This window comes from Panthera leo, chromosome C2 (assembly GCF_018350215.1).
Source record: "Panthera leo isolate Ple1 chromosome C2, P.leo_Ple1_pat1.1, whole genome shotgun sequence".
Taxonomy (NCBI): domain Eukaryota; kingdom Metazoa; phylum Chordata; class Mammalia; order Carnivora; family Felidae; genus Panthera; species Panthera leo.
Genome location: NC_056687.1, coordinates 143,888,170 through 143,912,367, shown reverse-complemented (window position 1 = coordinate 143,912,367; position 24,198 = coordinate 143,888,170). Strand labels below are relative to the sequence as shown.

Below are 24,198 nucleotides of genomic sequence, written 5' to 3'. Positions count from 1 at the left end.
AAAAACTTGCTAATGAAGTAACGGCAGAATAGTTAGCTTATATTTTGTGTTAATATTTATTCACTGTAACGATATTTCTAAGTTTCAAGTTATGTAATTCTTTGCTTTTGTGTTCAAATGTACACTTTTCACACTTAAACCTTCAAAAATAAGTTGCATAAATTAGTTGTTTAAAATATTAAATTCATCTGCCCCGACAAAATTCCCAGCTAATTCAGTCATTTAAAGATTTAGCATTTAAAGGTTTAACTTACTTCAAGGCTCCTGGGTGGCTCAGTTGGTTAAGTGTCCTACTCTTGGTTTCTCGGCTCAGGTAATGACCTCACGGTTTGTGGGTTCAAGCCCCGAGATGGGCTCTGTGCTGACAGTGCAGAACCTTCTTGGGATTCTCTCTCTCCCTCTCTCTCTGTCCCTCCCCTGCTCTCTCTCTCTCTCAAAATGAACATTTTTAAAAAAAGATTTAACTTACTTCTAAAACAGATTGCACTTTTCTCTGTGAGAAGAAAACTAGCCAATTTATTCAAGACTATTTATGTACAATTATAATTTTATTACACAATTGCCTTGTTATTCAGAAACAAGACAGTCATAATAAGCCATTAAGTCCTACAATACAGGCATGAATTCACAAATGTAACTGAGAACCACTAAATCAATGAGTAACGACCGATACAGACTTTGCTCAGTTGTTTTAAAAACAATTCAGCTGTATTTGTCAGATATAGGTCTATTACATGCAGCGAATGTCATGACAGCAGGACTGATAGGCATACACAGATACTTATTGGCAATTAATTTGTATTACGTCCATGGCAGACAGGGGAGAAACATGGTGGGACTGACGCTGCCATCCTCAGAAAAGCCTGTTTGTACGGTTGGTCTTTAGCCGGTGCCTGACAACTTGGATTTTGGGAGTGTTCCCACCATTCCCTAATTGCTAAGAGTGGCTCACCGTGTCTAAACTGTTTGTGCAAACCATATGGTTTATGCTGAACACCTGCTTTCCTTCTGGGAGTCTGAAATTTTGGTAACGCTAACCAAAGGATGCCCATGTGACAAACTCCTCATAAAAACTCTGCTTCTAATGGGTTTCCCTGCTGGACAACATTTCACACATGCTGTCATAGTTCAACACTGGAGGAATTAAGCACATCCTGAGCGACTCTATTGGGGAGAGGACTCTTGGAAGCTTGAGCCTGGTTTCTTCCGAACTTCATCTCATGTGCCTTTTTCCTTTGCTGGTTTTGCTTGTGTCCTTTGCCTGTAATAAATCTTAGCCATGAGTATGAGTATGTGAGGAGTCCTGTGAGTCCTCTTAGCAAATCGCCAAACCCAGCAGGGGTTGTGGAGAGCCCTGCCACAGTTGCAGGTGCAGAGTTCTTCTCTGTAGAGCTGTACCTTAATGCTCTGTATTTCTTAGAGTACATAGCATAATCTTATACATAACAGATATGAATCATGTTTGGAGATTTTATATACTACCCTCCTAGTCTATCCAAAATAGCTGCATTTCCACTTCAGCGTTCGTCAACATTGGTGAACTACTACTAAATGGCAAAAATATATGTGGCAATAATAGCACCATTCAAACAAAGGAAAAGTTTTTGGCAGGTTCGAGTAACACAGTTGGATAGATTGATTACTTTGACCAGTCTACAGCCCTCCAATTTGTTTTACGAATGTTTTGGTAGTTTTCTGCCTGTAGACATCCTAAAGAATATCCAAAGTATTCTTAATTTGATTTTATCGTCAGCTCACATTCTTTGGGATTCAGCAAAATGTGACATATTTAATTGCATGTGACTGACAGAAGTCAGGCAGTTTTTCAAGCTTCTGTGTTCACTACTGCTCTGCAATGATTCAAAGAAGTGAACAATCCATGCTTCCTTATGCTTTATATAATTTCTTTAGAAGTAACCCCACCTGGGGCACCTGGGTGGCTCAGAAGATTAAGTGTCCACCTCTTGATTCTGGCTCAGGTCAGAATCTCACCGTTTGTGACTTTGAGCCCCACTCAGGGCTCTGCACTGACAGTGAAGAGCCTGCTTGGGATTCCTTCTCACTCCCTCTCTCTGCCCCTCCCTCCCTCTCTCTCTCAAGAATGAATCGATGGATGAATGAATGAACATTAAAAAAAAAAAAAAAAAAAAAAACAACAAAAACTAACCCAACCTCTTGGTCAGAAGATCAAAAAGACTGCAGCAGAAGACACTGATACAGAAGAAACATTAAAATAAGGTAAAAGAAGACCCAAAGGATGAAAGGAGTTAGTGGGCAGGAGGATACACCTAGGTTAAAGACCGATCCAGGCCACCCCAGTACATCCCTGTACAGGCCACCCCAGTACATCCCAAGAGTACTTTTTTGGTCTTGAAGTGTCATAGCAATAACAAAAAAAAAAGTGTTATTATATTTAAAGCAAAATTCATTATCAAACATGGAAACTTTATATCAAATGCCAACTATACAAATCAAAAAAAGCAACAAAACAATGAATTTTTACAAAACAGCAATTCAGGGACTCTACTTCTCATGGCCTATCTCCAGGAGAGAAACTATAACATTAGAATGCATACTTTACTAATATATACATATGATCTATAGTATATATATGACAAACTATATATTACATACAACATATATGACAAATAATATTACTAACATAGAAAATAGAAATCATTAAATTACTAACATAGAAAATATAAGTCATTAAATTAGCAAAGAGTCAAACACATGGAAAAAGTCACGGGGTGGAAGTAGCCTCCAGAGGTCATCAAAGCATCTTCCTTTTAAAACACCACATGTTGGTAACTCCCAGATCCAAGAAAAGCAATGATTCCGCCATCACACTTGATGGAAGAGAATTTCTGTTTTGGCTTTTGGGAAGTGGGGATACTGGGAGACAGGACATTCTAGAATTTTCCTTAAGTTCCATTCCCAACATAGTCAGTGATCATTGTGCTAACGTCTACAAATGCACTTTGGTAATTTACGTCAGCAGCTCTATTCACCGTCAATATCACTGGCAAAAGAAGAATATTACAAAGTTTCATTTTCTATCCAAATCAGTTGATCACTTGCTCTTCTGCTGATACATGTCCTACCAACAGTTTATGATCTTGTCAAAGTTTATGTAATAACAAGATCAGGATTTTCAATTCTACATCTAATCTCTAGGTCAAGCTACCTTTACTCATCAAATCAAAGTTAAATTCCAAAAGAAAACGTGAGGACTACTACTCTTCTTTTCAGAAAGAACACAAAAAAGCATATTTTATAAAGACAAAGATTGTCAAGTTGACACCAGTTTAACACAAACACTGCTTAACTGTCACCCAAAAGCTGAGATTTTTCTTGTTTCAGGTTATACTTTTCACTATTTTGAAATCGTAAAGTTACTGCGACTTTATAGAAATCCACTGTAGAATGAGGATTATGTAATTGTAAATAAAAGTTAAATTTCAGAAGTATTAAGGTATGTAACAATGAAACATTCGAAATGCGATCTGCTACTTAAGACAAACTTTAATTCTGTTTAAACATAAGATGAAATGTGCAACTCAGACTAAATCAGTGTATAGTAAAAACCAATAGTTTATATATAGATAATGAAGGTATCATGGAAATTGGTTAAAAATTCTAATGAAGAGAGAACTAGTAAGAATATAGCAACCTGGCTGAAATTGATATTCATTAGGGTACTCGTCACATCAATAGGGAGCATTTGGACTCTGTGGTCTTTATCAGTGTCCCAGCTGGTAATGGTTGAAGGTTAATGCCTTACCCCATTCTGTTCAATTTTCTATCCTAATTAGCCCTCCAAATCTATAGCTGTGAGCACCAAGTGTCTGTGCTCAAAAGAAACTAATTAATGCTAGCAAATTAGATCAAGTCCAAAGATCCAACAGCCAAACTCTTAGTTAAATGCTCCTTGTTAATAGGAAGTGTAGCTGTCAATAACTGCTGTTGGTGACTATAATGAGGCATCTTTCTTTCATTGAAAGTGATTTCATTTCTCTTTGTCCCTGGAAAAGCTGTTCCATTCCCTTCACAAACCTAAGTTGCTGGCAGTCTGACCCAATTCTTATGATCAGCTGGGTTGAAATGACATGCAAAAAAATCAAACAGAAAAGCTTTCCTACATAATCAGGTTTCAGGCACTTAGCAGAAAGTCAGATCACTTATTAAAATTCCTATATTTTTATCCAAGAACTATACAATTAGCACACATAATGCTTTTATATAAAATCCTATAAGTATTTAATAAAGCAAAGGCCGTAAACAGTAAATAAACTACAAGGGAAGTGTCCTGATTCTAAATTACATCTTATTGTTCAGTTCAAATGCAGCTGTTCTGCTACTACTTAAGCATATGATACCACTGTATGTTCTTTACTAAATCACATGGTTAGGCAGGAAGAATACTAAAGATTATTGTTTATAAAATAATCAGTTTCAGATTCTCTAACTCTGTTTTGGACCACACGGCCTAAAAAAAAAAAATCAATATACAATTATCTATAAAATATTCAAATATTCAAAAACCAATAGTTAAAACATGTTCTCATAGAGACAAATGCATTGAAGTAACCCAAGCAGATCTCAAATTTTAAGATGCTTTCAGTCTTCTGAAGATTTTAAGCATATTTAAAAAAAACAAAAGCTTAACCAAGGCAATGCCTGAAAAACTTAACTTTTGATAAAGAAGTGATGAATCACTAAATTCTACACCTGAAACCAATTTTACCATATCTGTAAACTAGAATCTAAATATTTAAAAAGTGAAGAGTAAAAATTTTTCTGTACCATTATGATAGTAGTTGTGCCACACAAACTAATAAATATTTTAAAGTTATACTCTCTTTCCTTCATTTCAAAAACCAAACACACAGTTACATTGACTAAGAGTAAGCAAAGGCAGTTCTGAAACCCAAACTCTAATTATTCTGCATTTTCATCTGAACCATGTGAGTAAAACCTCAATCTATAATTGAATTAGCTAGGTTTATTTCATTCTAGATATCAGAGTAATGTGTTAAAAACACCATAAATATAGCTCATATTCATCACTTTGGACCAATTATCAGTAATGAGTAAATTTTCCTAGTAGTGACAAGTTAACCCTGTAACTTCATTACACGTTGTTAATTTTTTTCCTCCCTCACCTGAGTCAGGATATTTAGTTAGTTATTTTTTAAGTTCTGAGGCAAGTGGAGGATTACCTCTTGAGATGATCAGCATGACACCTGCCAATGCCAGCGTGGCACCAAACCCTGTCTGCAGGTGGCAATGGGTTAATTTCTCCTGACACCTGGGGGTGTGGGTGTGGAAGGGAGGTGCTCTGATTAAACAACTAATTCATGGTGAAAGCAAAGCTAGTATCGCAGAATGATACTATCAACTTATTGATAATATACTTATTTATGGACGGATTTAATTTAAATCTAATTTATGAATGGCTCTCAAACTGGAATCGGTCATAGGAAGTCATTTAAGAAACAGAAATGATCATCACACAAGGTCCGCTCTGAGAAATTACTCTTTCACTGCTCCCATCGATTCCAAAGGTCATTCTCAAAGAAGAGCATCAAAGGGACAGAAATGTTCCCAGCATCCAAACGTTGTTGACACAGTCCCGAAACACAGTTGACAGAGCCTGACTCTCCTGTCGAGAAACTTGCTATGGAACTGCAGCCCATCGTCCTCACAAAGAATCACTGAGGTCCCTCAAGGAGGAAGAGACTACAGGGAAAAGTGGCCCCGCAGCCAGAAAAACAGTCTGCATCAGCAGAACTTTGCTACTTCTTTTAGATGACCATTCCATGAGGTAGAATTTCTTAAAAGGGCATTTCTGCAGTAATACTGCGTCTGCTTTTCTAATTACCCACCATTTGTGGTCTCATTTTTCACCTTCTGCTGCTCCGTTTACATTTTTTCACTAAATGTTATATATTAATCAACAATTAGCTCTAGATTTATAGAATACAGGAATAATTCACGTTAAGAAACATTTTCCAAACAAAATATGTGCGTGTGGGTGCCTTGTGCATGCATTTACAGAAATATCTTTCACTCAGAGATGTAAAATACAGAGGAGAAAAAATAAAAACAAAAACAAAAAAAACCCGGCCTCATTGTAAGTACTATTGGGATTCCATTAACAATTCAATAATAGACAATGACCTCAAAGAAAATCATCTTAGAATATATATGTCTGTGTGAATATGTTGATGAAGAAAAAACAGGTACATGTTACATTTGATGTTTCTTCTTTCCCTATCAAAATCACCAGAATAACTTGTTTCTCTAAAATACTCATACCAAGTCTTTCTCTACATACAACTGTACTTCTGGGAAAAAAAATTTTTTCTTAGTAATTTGGGAGAATATTTTTAAATTGTAAATGAATTGAACACCGTCTGGAAGTTCTGAAAGCTGAAATATTGGTATCTCAGTGAAAGGGTGAGAAACAATTCATACATATTAATTCATTGACTATTTGACTCTAAGGCTAAGGATTAAATTCAGATCATATTATAAAAAATGTATTTGATCTTTATATGAATATTTGAATCTTACCTTGAACTTGTTCAGAACATCTCTCTCGGGCTTTCTCTCTCATTATTTTAGGGATCAAAACATCCTTTTCGACATGTCTGAGATGCTGCTCTGGAAAAAAAAAAAAAAAAAAGATCTTTAATATAGTGAAGTTTCAATTAAATCACCAGTTTAGGGAAGAAATAAACACTCTGGTTTATTCAAAATAAAAGCCTATACAAACATACTAAAAACTGACTCTTAAAATCTCATAAAATTGTGGCTATTTTCGTCACTAAAAATCATTCTAAATATTTCTTATACACAACAGAAAAAAATGTGGGACATAGACAGTGTCTTTCTAAAAATTTCTGCAAGCTATATTGTAACACTTTAATTGATAACATATTCCACGCAATCTTGTCAAAATTAAAGTCATAAACTAAAACAGTATAATTTTGCTTTTTAATACAACCCACAAAAAGAGAATTTTTATCAATAGTGAGATCCAAGGATAGATGAAGAGATCCAAGATGAAGAGATTCTCAACCTGGTAATAAGAGTAGCCTAAGAAAGAAAGAACCGTCAGAAGAAGAAAAAGTAGAACTACATGTGCACATAAAAACAGCATGTGAGATTTCTGTGCATTTTAAACAAAACTACCACAATTAGAGTAAAATGGTAGACAGAACACCTGCTCCAGGGTCCTACCAGTGTCTTAAATTCATAGAGAGTCCTGAAAAAAAAAAAAGCTACCCCGATGTAGCTTGGGCCGGTGTCGTCAGAAAAATCAAAATGATCAGGAATCTCTTTGAAAGACAAAAGGCAGATGAGATCGGATTAAAGGAGGTAATCATATACCCACAGGTTTTTCCGAGGGAAAAAAACTGATGCCAAAAGTAGGTACTGCTCCATGCACCGAAGCAGCAAACATGGGCAGCAAGAGACTTCCCTGAAGAAAACCAAAGCATAATCGGTTGAAATACCTCAGTAGGAGCAAATGGATCACCTCTTCTGCTGCCTCCAGACCCATGGGTAAAAGAAGTAAATACATGTATCCATCCCCAAAGGGTCAGAAAATTTCCCAGTATCTAGCGACACCTAGGAAGACCAGGAACCCCTCCACTTTCCCTGGTACTATGCGATTCCCAACAATCTCTGGATGCAGGCAGCTACGAACTGATAGAGAATCTGCAGACAGTGTAAAAGGGCATGTCAAAAATCAAACAAAATCAACAATAAAACAGCCGAGGATCACCTAAATTTGATGGACAACACAGTGAAAGGGAGAAACCAACTGTAATGAATCAATAAGAATCCAAATCTTGAGAAGAGAGTAAAAAAAGAAAAAAAAAAGATTTGAGTAAGTAAATATACTGAGGTAAATAAACAGATGTGAGTCCTCAGACAGAAATGGATCAGAGATTACCTACGTGCACTTTGAAATGTCTGAAGCTCAAAAATCCTAAAAGCTTCAAGAGGGAGAAAACACTACCCTCACCGTGGAATGAGCATCAGATTTACATCATGTTTCACTGGCAAGCCATGGATGCATGAAGACAACGGAGAAGTAACCTCAAAGTTCTGAGAGTGCATTATTTTATAACCAAGAATCCCAAAACCAATTAAGAATGAAGTTCAGGTATGAAGGGACTGAAACATTTACCTCTCGCATACCCTACTGAAAAGAAGTGATCCCTATTGTTGTCTGATAAGCCACCGATCAAACATAGTGGTATAAAACAAACATTTTGTTATAGAGAGAGATCCTACAGGTTAGTAATTTGGAAAGGAAAAGCAGAACGGACTCCCCTCTGCCTCACAGTATCTGGGACCTCATCTAGGAAGAGTCAAATGACTGGTATTGACTTCAACAGCTGCAAAAGCGGAGTCTGGAAGACCTACTTCGCAGAGGACCTCTTTCTTCACTTGTGTATTTGACATCTGGGCTGAACTGGCTGACGAACAGGCCCAGTGAGGACTGTAAACTAGAGCACCTACACAAGGCCTCTCCATTCGGTTTGGCTTGGCACAGTAACAGGTAGGTCAGGAGAGGTAGGAATGTGAAAAGGAATTGTCTAGAGAGTAAGTGTTTCAGGAAAACCAAGTGAAAGCTGTAGGTTTAACCTTTCTGACCCTGTCACAGAAGCCATGAAGCATCATTTCTACGGTAGGTACTACATTGATCGAGTCGCCAAGGACAGGCTATACCCAAGCACAGGGAAATTAGGTCGCCATTCTTTCTTGCAAGGCCACATTACAGAAGAGCATGAGGAATGCAAGATAATGTTGTGACCTTTTTTTTTTAATTGTGTTTTAAGTTTATTTTGAGAGAGAGAGAAAGAGAGAGAGAGAGGATAAGGAGCGCAAGCGAGCACAGGACGGGGGCAGAGAGAGAGAATTCCAAGCAGGTTCTGCATTGTCCGTGCAGAGCCTGATGCAGGGCACAAACCCACAAACCACGAGATTAGAGATTATGACCTGAAGTTGGACACTTAACCAACTGAGCCACCCAAGCGCCCAATGTTGTGACCTTGGTGAAACAAAATCTGCCACAAGAAGTAAGAGAGAATATCCTCAGGTAAAATAAAAATGAACTCATGATGCACAAATGTAATATAAAACATGAATTTAAATTTACATGTTAAAACTACAAAGTATCTGAACCATATCATCAATTAATTTGACCCATTTGTAGAATATTCCACTTAATAAGAGCTGAATATTAACCAAGATAAACCATAGTCTAGACCATGAAAAATATCTCAATAAATTAAAAGAATTCAAGTCCTACAAAGTATGTTCCCCGACACCAACGTAATTAAGTTAGAAATCAGTAACAGGAGGATGTCTTAATAATCTCCAAATATTTGGAAACCAAGTAACACACTTTAAAAAAATTTTTTAATGTTTATTTATTTTTGAGAGAGAGAGAGAGAGAGAGAGACAGAGCATGAGTGGGGGACGGAGAGAGAGGGAGACACAGAATCCAAAGCAGGCTCCAGGCTCTGAGCTGTCAGCACAGAGCCCTACACAGCACTCACACTCACTAACTGCAAGGTCACAACCTGAGCCAAAGTCAGATGGTCAGCTGACTGAGCCACCCAGGTGCCGCCCCCTCCCCCCCCCCCCCCCGCCACAAATAACACACTTTTAAATAACCCATGCAGCTAAGAAGCAATGAAAAGGGAAATAAACTATTTTGAAATAAATGAAAGTGAAAACATATCATAATTTGTGTGAGACAGTTAAAACAGTACTGAGAGGAAAATCTGTAGCACTACAAGTCTACATTGGAAAAGAAGAATGGTCTTAAATCAACGACTTAAGCTTCCACCTTGAGAAACCAGAAAAAGAACAAACTAAACAAAGCAAACAAAAGAAAATAAATAATAAAGATGAAAGCCAAAACAAATAAAATAGAAAATAAACAAAACGATACAGAAGAGCAATGAAACCAAAGCTGGTGCTTTGAGAAGATTATTAAAATTGATAAACACTAGCCAAGAAAAGAGAGCTATCACGAACATTAAAAATGACACACATTTTGGGGGCGCTTGGGTGGCTCAGTCGGTTGAGCATCTGACTCTCGATTTTGGCTCAGGTCATGATCTCATGGTCCGTGGGATCGAGCCCCATGTCAGGCTCTGCATTGACACTGTGGAGCCCGCTTGGGATTCTCTCTCTCCCCGTCTCTCGGCCCCTCCCCCACTTGCATGTGCACAGGAGCAGGCTCTCTCTCTTGAAATAAACTCTAAAACAATGATTTTTAAATGATAATGTGCTCAAATAATCTTTAAATGTAAGCCAATAAAATTAACAGCACAAACAACCAAAGCTAACTCAAGAAGACATAGATAGAGAACCACTCCAGCCCTGTATCTATTAAAAAAAATGAATCAGGCCGTCTGGGTGGCTCAGCTCCTTAAGCATCGGACTCTTGGTTTTAGCTCAGGTCATGATCTCACGGTTCATGGGTTCAAGCCCTGCGTTTGAATTTTACCCTGAGAACAATGGGAAGATGCTACAAATTTTTAGGCAAGGAAAACCTTCTTTTGTTTTCACTATGCTGACAGTACAGAGCCCACTTGGATTTTTCTCTCCCACTCTCTCTCTCTGCCCCTCCCTGGCTTGCTCTTTCTCTCTCCCTCTCTCTTTCAATAAATAAACAAATAAACATTAAAAAAAAAAAAAAAAGGAAATTGAATCTGTAGTTAAAAGCCTTCTCCCAAAAAATAATTCCAGACATAGATAGCTGCACATGAATATGACCAAACATTTAAAAAAGAAATAATACCAATTCCATACACTCTTAAAAAAAATTGCTGAGGCCAGCATTATCCGGATACCAAAACCAGGCAAAGACATTAAAGAAATCTATAATATCCCATCATAAGCATAGATGTAAAAATCTTAAAAAAAAAAAAAAAAAAAAAAAAGAGTGGCAATTTAAAATCCAATAGTATAAAGAAGGATAATACTTCATGACTAAATGAAGTCTATTCCAGGACTGCAAGACTGACTTAACATTCAAAAATTGATAAATCTAATTCATCAGATTAAAAAGCTAAAAAAGGAAAAACATACGGTTATCACAACAGACACATAACATACATCTGACAAAAATCTAACATCCATTCCTAATAAAATCTCAGTAAAGTAGCAACAGAAGGAAACTTCCTGAACATGATAAATAACATCTACAGAAAAAAACCCACTTGCTGATGTTTTCCCTCTAAGATATGGAACAAAGTAAAGAAGTCTGCTCTTGCCACTTCTACTCAGCATTATACTTGACATTCTAGACAGTCTAATAGAGTAAGAAAAATAAAAGATCATCTATCTAGAAAATCCAATAGAGTCTACAAAAAAGCTATAGAACTAATAAGGTTTCCAGATATAAGATTAATATACAAAATTCCAATGGAGATGACAAAATAAAATAAAGCTTTTTAAAAAATGAGCTAAATAAGGCTCAGGGACCTGCAGGTCAAAGAATAAAAGAAATTAAAAAAAAAAAAAAAAAGTCTATCACTTATTTTACCAGAGTCTGAGAAAAAAACAAAAAAGAATGCAGAGCTAACAAAATACTTGAAAAAATAATGGCTGAAACCTTTCCAAATGAGGCAAAAGAGGGGTGCCTGATGGCAGATTAAGCATCTGTCCTTGGCTTAAGTCATGATCTCAAGGTTTGTGAGTTCCGGCCCCACATCGGGCCCTGTGCTGACAGCATGCAGCCTGGTTCAGATTCTCTGCCTCCCTCTCTCTCTGCCCCTCCCTTGCTCATGCTCCATCTCTCTCTCTCTCTCTCTCTGTCTCTCTTAAAAATAAAAAAAATTTTTTAAATGAGGCAAAAGACATAAACCTATTAATTCAAGAAAAACAGTTAAAAACCTAAAGAAACACATCATAATAAAACTTCTGAAAATGAAAGGCAAAGAAAAATCTTCAAAGCATCGGAGAGACATATAATAGAACAAAGATTCAAAGGACAAAGGATTTTTTTTTTAGGATTGAAGATGAAATAAAGACAACTGAGATGAAGAGAAGCTAAGGTAATTTCTTGCCAGCAGACCTATTCTCAAACAATGGCTAAAGGAAGTTATTCAGACAGGAAGGATATGGTAACAAAAGGAAACTCAGAACAACAGGAACAAAGAAAAGGCAACAGAAACTATTCTTTCCTTGAGTTTTAAATATTCTTTTTTAATGTTTATTTATTTTGAGAGAGAGAAGGAGAGAGTGCGAGTGGGAGAGGGGCAGAGACAGAGAGGAAGACAGAATCCCAGGCAGGCTTCCTACTGTCAGTGGGGAGCCCAACACAGGGCTTGATATCAGGAACCACGAGATCATGACCTGAGCCAAAATCAAGACTAGGATGCTCATGATCTCGCAGTTCATGGGTTCAAGCCCTGCATCAGGCTCTGTGCTGAGAGCGTGGAGCCTGGAGCCTACTTCAGATTCCGTTTCCATCTTTATGCCCCTCCCCTGCTCATGCTCTGTCTCTCTCCCTCTCTCTCTCTCTCTCTTTCAAATATAAAATAAAACAAAAATTAAAAAAAAAAAAATGACTATACCGTAAAGGGGAGAGGGTAAAGTAAACTTTGGGGGTAGCAAGATTACCTATATTCCACTTACATGATAAAATGTTCATGCTAACAGACTGTGATAAACTATACACATACACTATAATCTTTACAACCACTAAAAAAAAAAAAAAAATTAAAAACCATTATAGATAAATCAAGTGAAATATCAACAAATTGAAAGTATTTTCTCTGACCATAATGGAATCAACTAGATACCAAGAACAGAAAGTAGCAGGAAAAATTTCCTAACAGTTGGAAATTAAACACCACTCTTCTAAAGAATTCCTAGGTTGAAGAAGTATCAAGGAGAGTAGAATAATACAATGACCTGAAAGAAAATAAAAACAAAACTTACTAAAAGCTAAAGCAGTGCTTGTAGGCAATCTATAGCAATAAATGCTCATATTAAAAAAGAAAGTCTCTTGGGGCACCTGGGTGGCTCAGTCGGTGGCTCAGTCAGTTGAGCATCAGACCCTTGATTTCAGCTCAGGTCATGATCTCACAGTTCGGTTTGTGAGATGGAGCCCTGTTTTGGGCTCTGCTCTGACAGCAAGGACCCTGCTTTGAATTCTCTCTCTCTCTCCCTCTCTCTCTCTCTCTCTCTCTCTCTCTGCCCCTCCCCAGCTCATGTTCTCATTCTCAAAATAAATAAATAAACTTAAAAAAAAAAAAGTCTCAAACCAACACTCTACATTTCCAGCTGACAAAACTAGAGAAAGATCAAAAAGAACCTAAAACAAGCAAATAAATAAAAATAGGAGCAGAAATCAGTAAAATTGACAACAGGCAAACAAATGATACCTTCATTACTGAAGAGTTTCAGGTTTTTGGTTTTTTTAGGGGAAAAAAGAAAAGAAAGCTGGCCCAAATGTCCTCGTTGGCAAAGTCTACGAAATATTTAAAGAATAACACCATTTCTAGTCTCTTCCTAGCACATTTTATGAGACCAGCACTGCTCTGATATCAAAAGCAAAGGCAATATTAAAAACATAAAACACAGACCAATAGTCCTCATGAATATAGACTCAAAGTTCTCAACAAAATATTAGTAAACCAAATCCAGGAATATAGAAAAATAAAAATACATCATATCAAGTTGGGTTTATTCCAAAGACGTGAAGCTGGTTCACTATCCGAAAATCAATCAATGTGATTAATAGTCGAAAAGAAGAAAAACGTATGAATCACGTCAACTGAAGCAGAAAAAACATTTAATAAATTCAATACCATTCATTAAAAACAAACAAAACTTTCAATAAACTAGGAACAGAAAGGAACCTAACAGAGTGCCTACAAAAACCCTATAACTAACGTCACACTTAATAGTAAAACACTGAATGCTTTCTTTATAGGAACAGGAACATAGAATAAAATTGCATAGAACTATATACACACATTGCATATATAGATAAAACCTGGTGAAAATTGAAAAGGTATATAGTCCAGTTAATAGTATTGCACCGGCTTCAATTTCCTGCTTTTGATATTATACTACCATTATACAAGAGGCATTGTGGGAAGTAGCATGAAGGGCACAAAGGACTCTATATAGTATTTTTTTTGTAACTTCCTGTGAGTCTGTAATTGTTTCAAAATAAAAAGTTAAAGGAAAAAACTTCTATAAGAAACTACAGAAGAAAATCTTCATGACCCAGAGTTAATCAAAGAGTTATATATGACACAAACTCGTGATTCAGAGAAGAGAAAAAGAATAAATTCTACTTCATCCAAATTAAAAACTTTCACCCCACAAACACTGCTTTTAGAAGGATAAAAACAAGCCACATATGGGAAAAATTATTTGCAAATCTCATATCTAAAAAAGGACTTGTATTCAAAATATATAAAGATTTCTGCAAACTCCAACAGTAAGAAAACAATCCATTTAGAAATGGGCAAAAGACTTGAACAACCACTAGATAGGAGATATAAGTATGGCAAATAAGCATATGAAGAGATGCTCAACATCATTAGTCATTATGGAAATCCAAATTAAGGTTACAAAAGTTATCACTAAAGACCTATTAAGATGGCTAAAATGATAATAATAATAATAATAATAATAATAATAATAATACCAAGTGCTAACAAGGATGCAGAGTAACCGGATCTCTCATACATTGCTGTGGGAACATTAAATTGCACAGCCATTCTGAAAGATAATCAGGTAGTTTCTTATAAAGTTAAACATGTATTTACCATATGACCCAGCACACCCCTCAGGATTTAGCCCAGAGAAATGAAAAGATGTTCACACAAAAACCTGTATACACATGTTCACTGAGGCTTTACTTGTAATAGCCAAAACTTGGAATTAACCCAAAAGTCCTTCAATGGGTGAATGAATACCAGTTCATCAACATAATGGAATATTACTCAGCAATAAAACAAAGAACTACTAACATACAACAGCAGCAGCAATTTGAATGGATCTCAAGGGTATTATGTTGAATGAAAAAAAGACCACCTCAAAGAGCTACGTATTACATGATTCCACTTAAATTGACAAATTAGAGAGATGGAAAACAGATCATTGGCTGCCAGGAACGAGTGGAGGAGGCAGTGTGACTATTAGAAGGAAACATGAGGGGTTTCCTTTGTGGTGACAGAACAGTTCTGTATGCTGATTGCGATCATGGTTGCTTTCGTCTTCATATGTAATAAAATGTCATAGAACTACACACACACACATGTAAAATTTGGTACAGCTCAACTAAGACATGTACCTGAGTTAGTATACTAATGTCAATTCCTGGTTTTCTTAGGCACAATTAATTATAGCTGTGTGTCCCAACTTTTTCATTCTAAGAGCCCTTTTTAGACCTTCCTTATCACTAATGCTCCCCATGAAATGTTAATACCACAGGAACACTGCATGCATAACAGTACATTAAAACAAGATTATTTTCTCCCTCCAATACCAATTTTTGCTCTTCTGAAGGCAGTATCATACTCACTGAAGACCTGTACCATGGTTATGAGAGAAAATAGCATTAGGAAAAGCTGGAGAAAAACTACATGAAAAATGTCATGTTTCACAGCTTGATAAATTATTGCAAAATAAAATTATAATTTTATTTTTTTTAATTTTCTTTTTACATTTATTTTTGAGAGACAGAGTGAGACAGAGTGCAAGCAGGGGAGGGGCAGAGAGAGAAGGAGACACAGAATCCCAAGCAGGCTCCAGGCTCTGAGCTGTCAACACAGAGCCCGATGTGGGTCTCAAACCCACCAACAGTGAGATTATGCCCTGAGCCCAAGTTGGATGCTCAACTGACTGAAGCACCCAGGCACCCCTAAAGTTATAATTTTTAAAAAAGCTTAAAAATGTAGAAGACAAAAGGAGTGAGAATAACCAAAACAATATTAAAACAGAAGAACAAATTTGGATGACTTCCAGTCCCTGATTTCAAGTCTTACTACAAAGCTAGGGCAATCAAAGTGGTGTAGTACTGGAGAGAATTTGGATAAACAAATAGATTAATGTAATAGAGTCCAGAAATGCTTCCACATTTATACAGTCACTTTATTTTGACAAATTCACCAAGGCTACTTAATGAAAAAATAAAAGCATTTTCAACAAATGGTGATAAAGACACCTAGATAAACACTGAGGGGAGAGGATCAGTCTGAACCATCTGACCTCCTACTTCACAATACCCAAAAAAGTTAATTTGCCACAGATCACAAACCTAAATATAAAAACTAAAACTATTAAGCCAACCAACCAAACAAAAACTCAAAAACAAAAAACTTCAACTCCTTGGAGTAGACACAAATATTTTAAAGACACAAAGGGAAAAAGGATAAATTTGATTTCATCAAATATAAAATCTGCTGTTCATCAAAAAAAAACCGTGAAGAAAATTAAAAGACAAGCCACAAACCAGAAGAAAATGTTCACAGTGTATAGACAGAGACACAGATCAATAGAGAGAGATTTGACAAGGACTTGAATTTAGCATATATAAATAACTCCTACATATCAATTACAAAAATACAAACCACCCAGTACAAAAGGGACAAAAGGTTTGAATGGACTCTTTGAAAACAATATAGACAAGCTGTAAATAAGTAAATGAACAGGTGTTTGTTTAAAATCATTAGTCATGGAGAAAATACAAATGAACCCCATGATACTATTTCATACCCACGAAGATGACTAAAATTAAAAACACAACACCAAATATTAGAATGTGGAGCAACTGGAACTTTCATATATTGCTGGTAAGAGTGTGAAAAGATAAATTCTTTGGAAAACTGCTTAAGTTATAGTGAAATATACACCTAACTTACTTTCCTACTTTCCACTCTTAGGTATTCATTTACCCAACCCAAATGACAACATGTTTCCAGAAAATGACTTGTGCAAGTCTGTTTATGGAAGCATTCCTAATAGCCCCAAATTGGAAACAACCTAAATGCCCAATTGAATATTATTTAGCAATGCAAAAAAATTAACTACTGATATACTCAATGTGGGTGAATCTCAAAAACTCTGTTGAGAACAAGAAGCCAGGTGCAAAAGTACCTACCACATGATTCAAGAACATGAAAAAAAATCTATGGTGATAAACAAAACACTGGTTATCTATGGGAGTTGAGAAGGATATTCTTTTGCGGATGTCCTGATTGGGTTGTATACATTTAACAAAACTCACAATCTATAAATTTTACTGTACATTTTACTTCAATTTAGAATAGATTAGCTGTAAAACATTTTTAAAAATCTGTTCTCATAATGATTTTAACACACAACTATCACAACTTTGTATGATTTTAACACACATCTATCAGAAATTAAGTAGACAAAAAGTTTTATAATTCTCTCCTTAAAGACACTGTTCTTTTATTAGATTTACTTATACTGGTAAAGGTAACCTTTTCATAAGCAACATGTAATTATTTACTGCTATTATATAGGTTCACCTGAATTTTTTATATTGTTCTTACAACCCAACACAGTCTTACTTAACTCTCATTAGTTCTAATAAATTGTCAACTGTCTCTTCCAATTTCTATGTACACAATCACAGGGACAGCTCTGCAGCTCTTCTTTTCTGGCTCTGTCCTTTGGAAAAATGGTAAGCAGAAATTAACAGCACATCTGTCTTGGATGTTCAAATTTTATTTAGAATTTTTACAGTCATCTTCATGTTGAGATTTGCCTATGATTTTCCTCTGTATTGCTCTGGTATCTCAGTTACATTATTTAAACAATAAACTAGGGACCTTTCCTTTCCTTCATATTCTCTGGAACACCGTATAAAATAAAGACTATTATCAATTCATTCGTTCTTTCTTTCTTTTGAGAGCAAGCAAGCACAAGCAGGGGATGGCAGAGAGAAAGGGAGAGAGTTCCAAGCAGGCTCCCTGCTGTCAGAGCAGAGTCCCACACAACGTGGGGCTCAATCTCATGACCCATGAGATCATGACCTGAGCCAAAGAAATCAAGAGCCAGAGGCTTAACCGACTGAGCCACCCAGGCACCCCATTATCAGTTTCTTTAAAGTCTGATAGAAACCACCTGTGACAGTCAGTTTTATGATTCCACTTGGCAAGGCTACAGTCTCCTTTGCAGCAGGTATTGCTGTAAAGGTACTTTGCAGATGTGATTAAAGTCTATAATCAGTTGACTTTAAGCAAAGGAGATTATCCTAGATAATGTGGGTGGGCCTGATACAACCAGTTGAAAAGCCTTAAGAACAGAATTCTATCTGGGAACTATAGCTTCAGCTCACAACCAAGAGTTCCAATGCTGTTCTGATAGCCTGGTCTGCCCTACGCATTTCAGACTTGCCCAACTAGCCCCCCCCCCCCCCCCCCAGTTACATGAGCCAGTATCTGGCCATATACATATGTATGTGTGTATGTGAACATACACACAATAGCCCTATGGTCTCTGGTGGTACACCAGCTATTAGGGCCTAGGTCTTGGAGTACGTGGGAGACAGACACAAAGAGAGCTTTAACGACTGATTCCATTTTCTAAGAGCTTTTTATTTATTTTTAAGTCAGTTGCAGTTTTAATAAATTTCTATTTCTCAAGGAAACTATCCATTTCATCTAAATACTCAAAATAATGATAGGAAGATATTCACATGATATTTTCCCTCTTTCCCATACCTATACTTGTTTCCCAGTTTTCACTGCTTACGCCAGAGCTCAACAAACTATTTCTAGTCAAGGACCAGACCGTGAATACTTCAAGCTTTGCAGGCTACAGACCATCTTTACCACCTATGTTCCTTTTTTTTTTTTTTTTTTTTTTTTTTCTAAACTACCCTTTGAAAATGTTACTAACCACTCATAGTTTACAGGCCTTACCAGATTTTGCCCAGATCATGCTTTGCTGAAATCTGGCCTATTTAAGCCTTCTCTTTCTCCTTAGCTTTGCCAGAGCTACTGTTTAAGATGAGAAAAAGAACAGTGAGCTTCTAAAAGGCACTGTAAGTATGGATGGAGTGAAAAAGGACAGTTGCAAGGGAGATCCTACAAGATGCCCAGGGCTTATAGGGACTAAATAAAGAGGATTCAAAGAAGGTTCCCAGTTTTCTGGCTCCTGGTGAAATCACTGTGACCACTCACTGACACAGGGAACACAAAAGGAAACACCAGGGGGGAGAGGAATTCAGCTGTGGACATGGTGAATTTCAGATGCCTGTGAGACATCCTGCGGAGTGGAAAGCTGATCTCTCCTTGAAGGGAAATAATAAAACTGGGGGCTATCTCCACATACTTCTTTCCTCCTGGTCTGCAGCATACATCATATGAGGCATCAGTGATTAACACGATAATTACTGAATGGAGTAGAAGAAATATTGTGATATACTGACCTATTTTATAAAATCAATTTTGAAATGTTACCTCTTCCTTTCGCTTACATAGCTTTAATCTATACAACTTATTAATAATGTGTCCTAATGAATCCACCTTTCGCTCTATAAATTTTGCAGTGGTCTTAGATAACAAAAGTACCAATTTTTTAATCACTTCCTTAAATACAGACACAGCTGTGTAATATTAAACCATTTTTCCATAAGAAATTATAATAGAAATTTACCTATATAATGAATTCTAGGTTATAATTCCTATTTAAACACGGTTTTTAAATGGCTTGCATAAACTTCTCCTGATTCCTCTCAAAAACTTCTCTCATTCCTCTAAAACCTCCTAGGGCAAAAAAACAATTCTAGAATCACATGAGAACTGATTTAGATTTTCCAAAGTCCTGGTGTTAAATCAGAAATAACAGGCTTAAAAATCTATAAATTCTGCTAAAGATTTTCCCACTTGGTAGCATATCAACCACTGAGTATATTAATTATGGTTTTATACGTATTACAAAGCTATCTTCAACACCACAAACACTGTAAAGATGGTACGTTTTATTCATAAAATTACAGAGCGATTCTCTCAAAGTCAATGTGATGCATATGTTATACATTTGTATAAGAGTCTGAAAAAAAATCAAATTTTGAGAGTTTGCTACTATATATAGTCATATGAATTTATACTGAGATAAAGAATCAGGATAATACCACCAGGGAAAATTTCCAAAGCTCTAACTTCTCAACATTCTATCATCACCTGAAAGTCAATTTTCACCTTTTTCACTGGCTGAATTTGTTAGCTCAGATTTTGCTTTGGGGCTCACATGTTCTTGCAGTATGGCAGTAGTAGATTAGAAATCTACTGACAACAACACTTGCTATGAATCCACAAAGATAACAGTGAGGCAAATCAGAATATTACAGAATCTTTGACTGGAAAGAAGTGACACCTGAAGGGCAAGGTATGCCTTTTCAATAGTGAAAATGTTCTAATTTAACTAATTTGATTCTTGTTTAGATAATGCCACTTTTTTTTTTTTTTTTTAACTTTCCAGTTCTATTTATTTGCTCCTGAAGACCTTTCCACACTACTGTTACTCTGGAGGAAAAACAAGAAAAATGCTTGCAGTAAATACGCAACAGTGTTCTCTTTAGCAACAGTTTCTATCTTTAGATTCCTCTTCTTTACTAGCTACCAAGAGCTTCAAATCCAAGTGCCCCAGGGCAGACAGTAACATGAACACTACACAAAGACCAGAGTTCTCAACTGCTACATTTCCAAGAAGTGCTTCGCACCAGGAAGACCAGCGGACTCCAGTTCTCCTCGACAGCCCAAAAATAGGGATCGGATTTCCATGGTCTTGCCAGCTTGTTGGTACCTTCTTGCTACAATAAAATGAGGAAGGGGGGTGAGGGGCAGAGGTACTCAGGGAAAATTAAGACAGCCAAGATCAGTGTTCCTTTCACATTCTTTCCTCCAAGCCAAACGTGAACGGACAAAACGGAACCGGAAAAGGAAGTCAGTGATGGGATAGATTTCCTTCCCCACAATATTCCCGCCTGCCTCCGGCTACGAAACCTCCAGGTGAGGGTGATCAATGCCCTGCAGCCTACTTAACAGCCCTCCCAGGTGAAGTGCTTTATTCAAGTTTGCAGATAAAGGAGTGGAGGCTCCCAGAGGTGAAACGGCCCAAGTGTGATAAACTGGCAATGCCAAGATCACGTAGCCCAGGTCCCGAATTCCCTTCCGCGACGCACCACACACATGGGGTGATGGCCTACTTAAGGGGATTCCAACAAACAAGGTTGTCTGAGTTTCTGAAGTTAAGGGTGAAACAACCCTTACGCAGTAAGGGCGTTTCAGGAACTTCAGAAGCACAAGCAAAAATAAAAAATTCACTCTTTAGATTTTCTGATCAAAAAGTAAAGGTAAACGGAATGGTGATCCTCTGATTCCTACCATGTAGAAAATTATTTAAAAGAGAAAACACACACACACACACACACACACACACACGGAGCCATTTGTCAGTTGGCTGGAAAAAAAAAAATGTCTTCAAAGAAAGTAAACATCATGTATTAGCTCAATGGGTAACAATCTAATGTCCTATAAGCTCACCCTTAAACAAAACATGGAAAGCACATCAACGAGAGAGATGTGCCTGTTTCTGTCTGGCTTCTGGGTCAAATACCACCTATCCCTCACAATAGTATGCTTCATTTGAACTACTTTGTCCTATCAGCTTTCACTGCTAATAACCACCTAGTTCACACTAGATGTGCCCACTTCCCAAAAGCACCTATTTCTTGGACCTCAGATTCTGCAGATTGCTAGGTGTGAAAACTTCCTCTTCCACCCACATTACTTTAACCCATGACGAGGCCAAAAGGGGACAACCAATTAAAAGTCTACCAAAGCAGGAAATCAACTTATGCAGGAAGACATGCCAATTTTAGCAGCATGCTGCAATGTCCACGGTGGCCATAATTTCGTGAATGAGAAGGTTTCACATTTACGGTAAAACTTCGGTAAAACTTCAAGACTATCTTTTCCTGATTTTCTAGTAGAAAATCAGCAGTGTTGTGGGAGACAGGAGTCGGTATTTGAGAAAGGAAGAAATGTCAGGATGCCTGTGCTTTCTCAGCAATTCACACCTAACTGATTTTTCTGATGTACATCTAGAACACGGTAGACTATCCTCAAATCTATGACTGCTCCTCAGTGCCTCTGGCCACTCGACTCCACCATTTCTTTTTCATCTTATAATACTTCATAGCATTTCTACAAAAACAAAACGGAACAAAAACCCTGTGCCACTTTGTAACAGAGCAGGGGGATTAGTTTTACATCCACAGGTTATTCGCTTACTTCAAAGATTCAAATTTTGCTCACGCCACTCATACTTCTTGGCGTGGCCTTCAGAGCCAGTGTGCGTTAACGGGAAAACGAGTCCCACAATACAACTTCTTTTGGGGAGGAGCATTTCCCAGGATGATTTCCTCTGGCCAACAACCTTGGCTGAAATACCAGGTCTCTTCTAAACAATAAATTTCCCCTAAATGAGGATGTTGAGGTGAACGGACTGTACAGGCTGAAGGCAAACCCTAAAGGAGTCTCAAAAATATTCTGAAAAACGGCAATAATCCTAGGAAAAGGATGAACGCTTCCAAGGTAAGATCTGCTCCCACTCCTCTTGCGGCTATCCCACAAGGTTCTACCTTTAAAGATGCCGTTGTTCATGCCATGTTCCCAGTGCTTATTTCCATATCCAAATCTACTCTGCCCACCTTATCAAGCAGCTACCGGCAATTTCCAAGCCTTACCAGCCACCACAATTTCAACTTAAAATTTCAACAATTTAAATCTTCATTCTGCCATCCTGATGGTTACGTTATCCTCCTTGCTTAAAAAAAAGCAGCTTATGTGTATAGGGTGCCCAGAAGAGGCACAATAAATATTTGCAGAAGGAAGGAAGGAGCGGTAGGAGTCGTTTTACAAACGTCACCACAGGCAGGAGAAGGTACTTCTGAGCAGAGGCTCAGAAAGCTCAAAGCCATCTTGCAACATTACGCAGCAAATCAAACTCCAGCTCAGTCTTCTGCCTTTATTTTCCATCTTTTACCTCTGATTTTCTTACCAAGGTCTTCCGATTTAAAACCAAACTCAATACTTATTCCCTCCCAAAGTTCTGCCTGACCCCAGCACCTGAAAGTGCTCTCTCCTTCCGTAAGCCCAAGATTTTGTATGCACCAATGCTCTGGCTCTCATCACATCCGGATCTAACATACAACGTCACAGCATCTGTGCAACCTTCTTCTCCCGACAGATTGGTGGTCGCCATGGACTGAATTCTGTCCCACTTTCCCCACCCCAATCATACTGAAGCTCTAAACCCTAATGTGACTGTATTTCAAGAGGCAATTAAGTGTCCAAAGAGATCATATGCGCAAGGCCCTAATCCGACAGGTGGCCTTGTAGGAAGAAGAACCAGCAAGCAAATCGGCCAGCACCTTGAGCTCGGACTTCCCAGCCTCCGGAACTGTGTTAAAATAAATTTCTGTTGTTTAAGTCGCTCAGTCTGTGCTATGTATGCCGTTATACTAGGCCGAACAGATTTAAGACAGATTTTGGTACCAGAAGTTCTCAATTTTAGCTGCATCTAACAAACCACCTGAGAGTGCTTTAAAAATTCTGATGCCTGGGTACCACCCAGACCAGTTAAATCAGAAATGCCGGGATAAACCCAGGCATTGGTATTTTTAAAAGCTCCACAAATGATTCCAATATGTAGCTAGAGCAAGAAAGCTGCATGAAACTTAAATTTGATGGGGTTCAAGCCCATGTCTAACTCATCTCTATAATTCCCTCTAATGGCTGGCACATGGTAAATATGTAAACTGTTTAAAAAATGACACATGATTATGAGAGTTTCAATATCTGATAATATTCATTCTGTTAACAAATATTTATTAGGCACCTACTAGGCATCAGTCACCATGCTAGGGACTGTATACACAGAGATAAGTAAAACAGGCTAGGTTCCTCATGCTGCAGCCAACATAAACATTCGAAACTCTACATTTCAACATGCTTAATTAACATATCCTTTGATCCGTAAAAAAAATCTAAGTTTCTCAGCAAAAACACAATGCAGGATATTAAATACCATGCTCTTAAATTGTTTTTCCGTCAATCTCTACTTAAAAATATTAAAATAAGAACAGGTGAACATAAGGGA

At 37.3% G+C, this 24,198-nt stretch overlaps 1 protein-coding gene across 1 annotated transcript in view; it reads right to left on the bottom strand.

The window, feature by feature from the left end:
* Positions 1-24,198, bottom strand: part of CMC1 (C-X9-C motif containing 1) — an 85,547-nt gene that overhangs the window by 48,873 nt on the left and 12,476 nt on the right. The window contains exon 4 of the mRNA XM_042954384.1: positions 6,580-6,669. Coding sequence (XP_042810318.1) covers positions 6,580-6,669 — 90 coding nt within the window. The remainder of the gene's footprint in view (positions 1-6,579; positions 6,670-24,198) is intronic.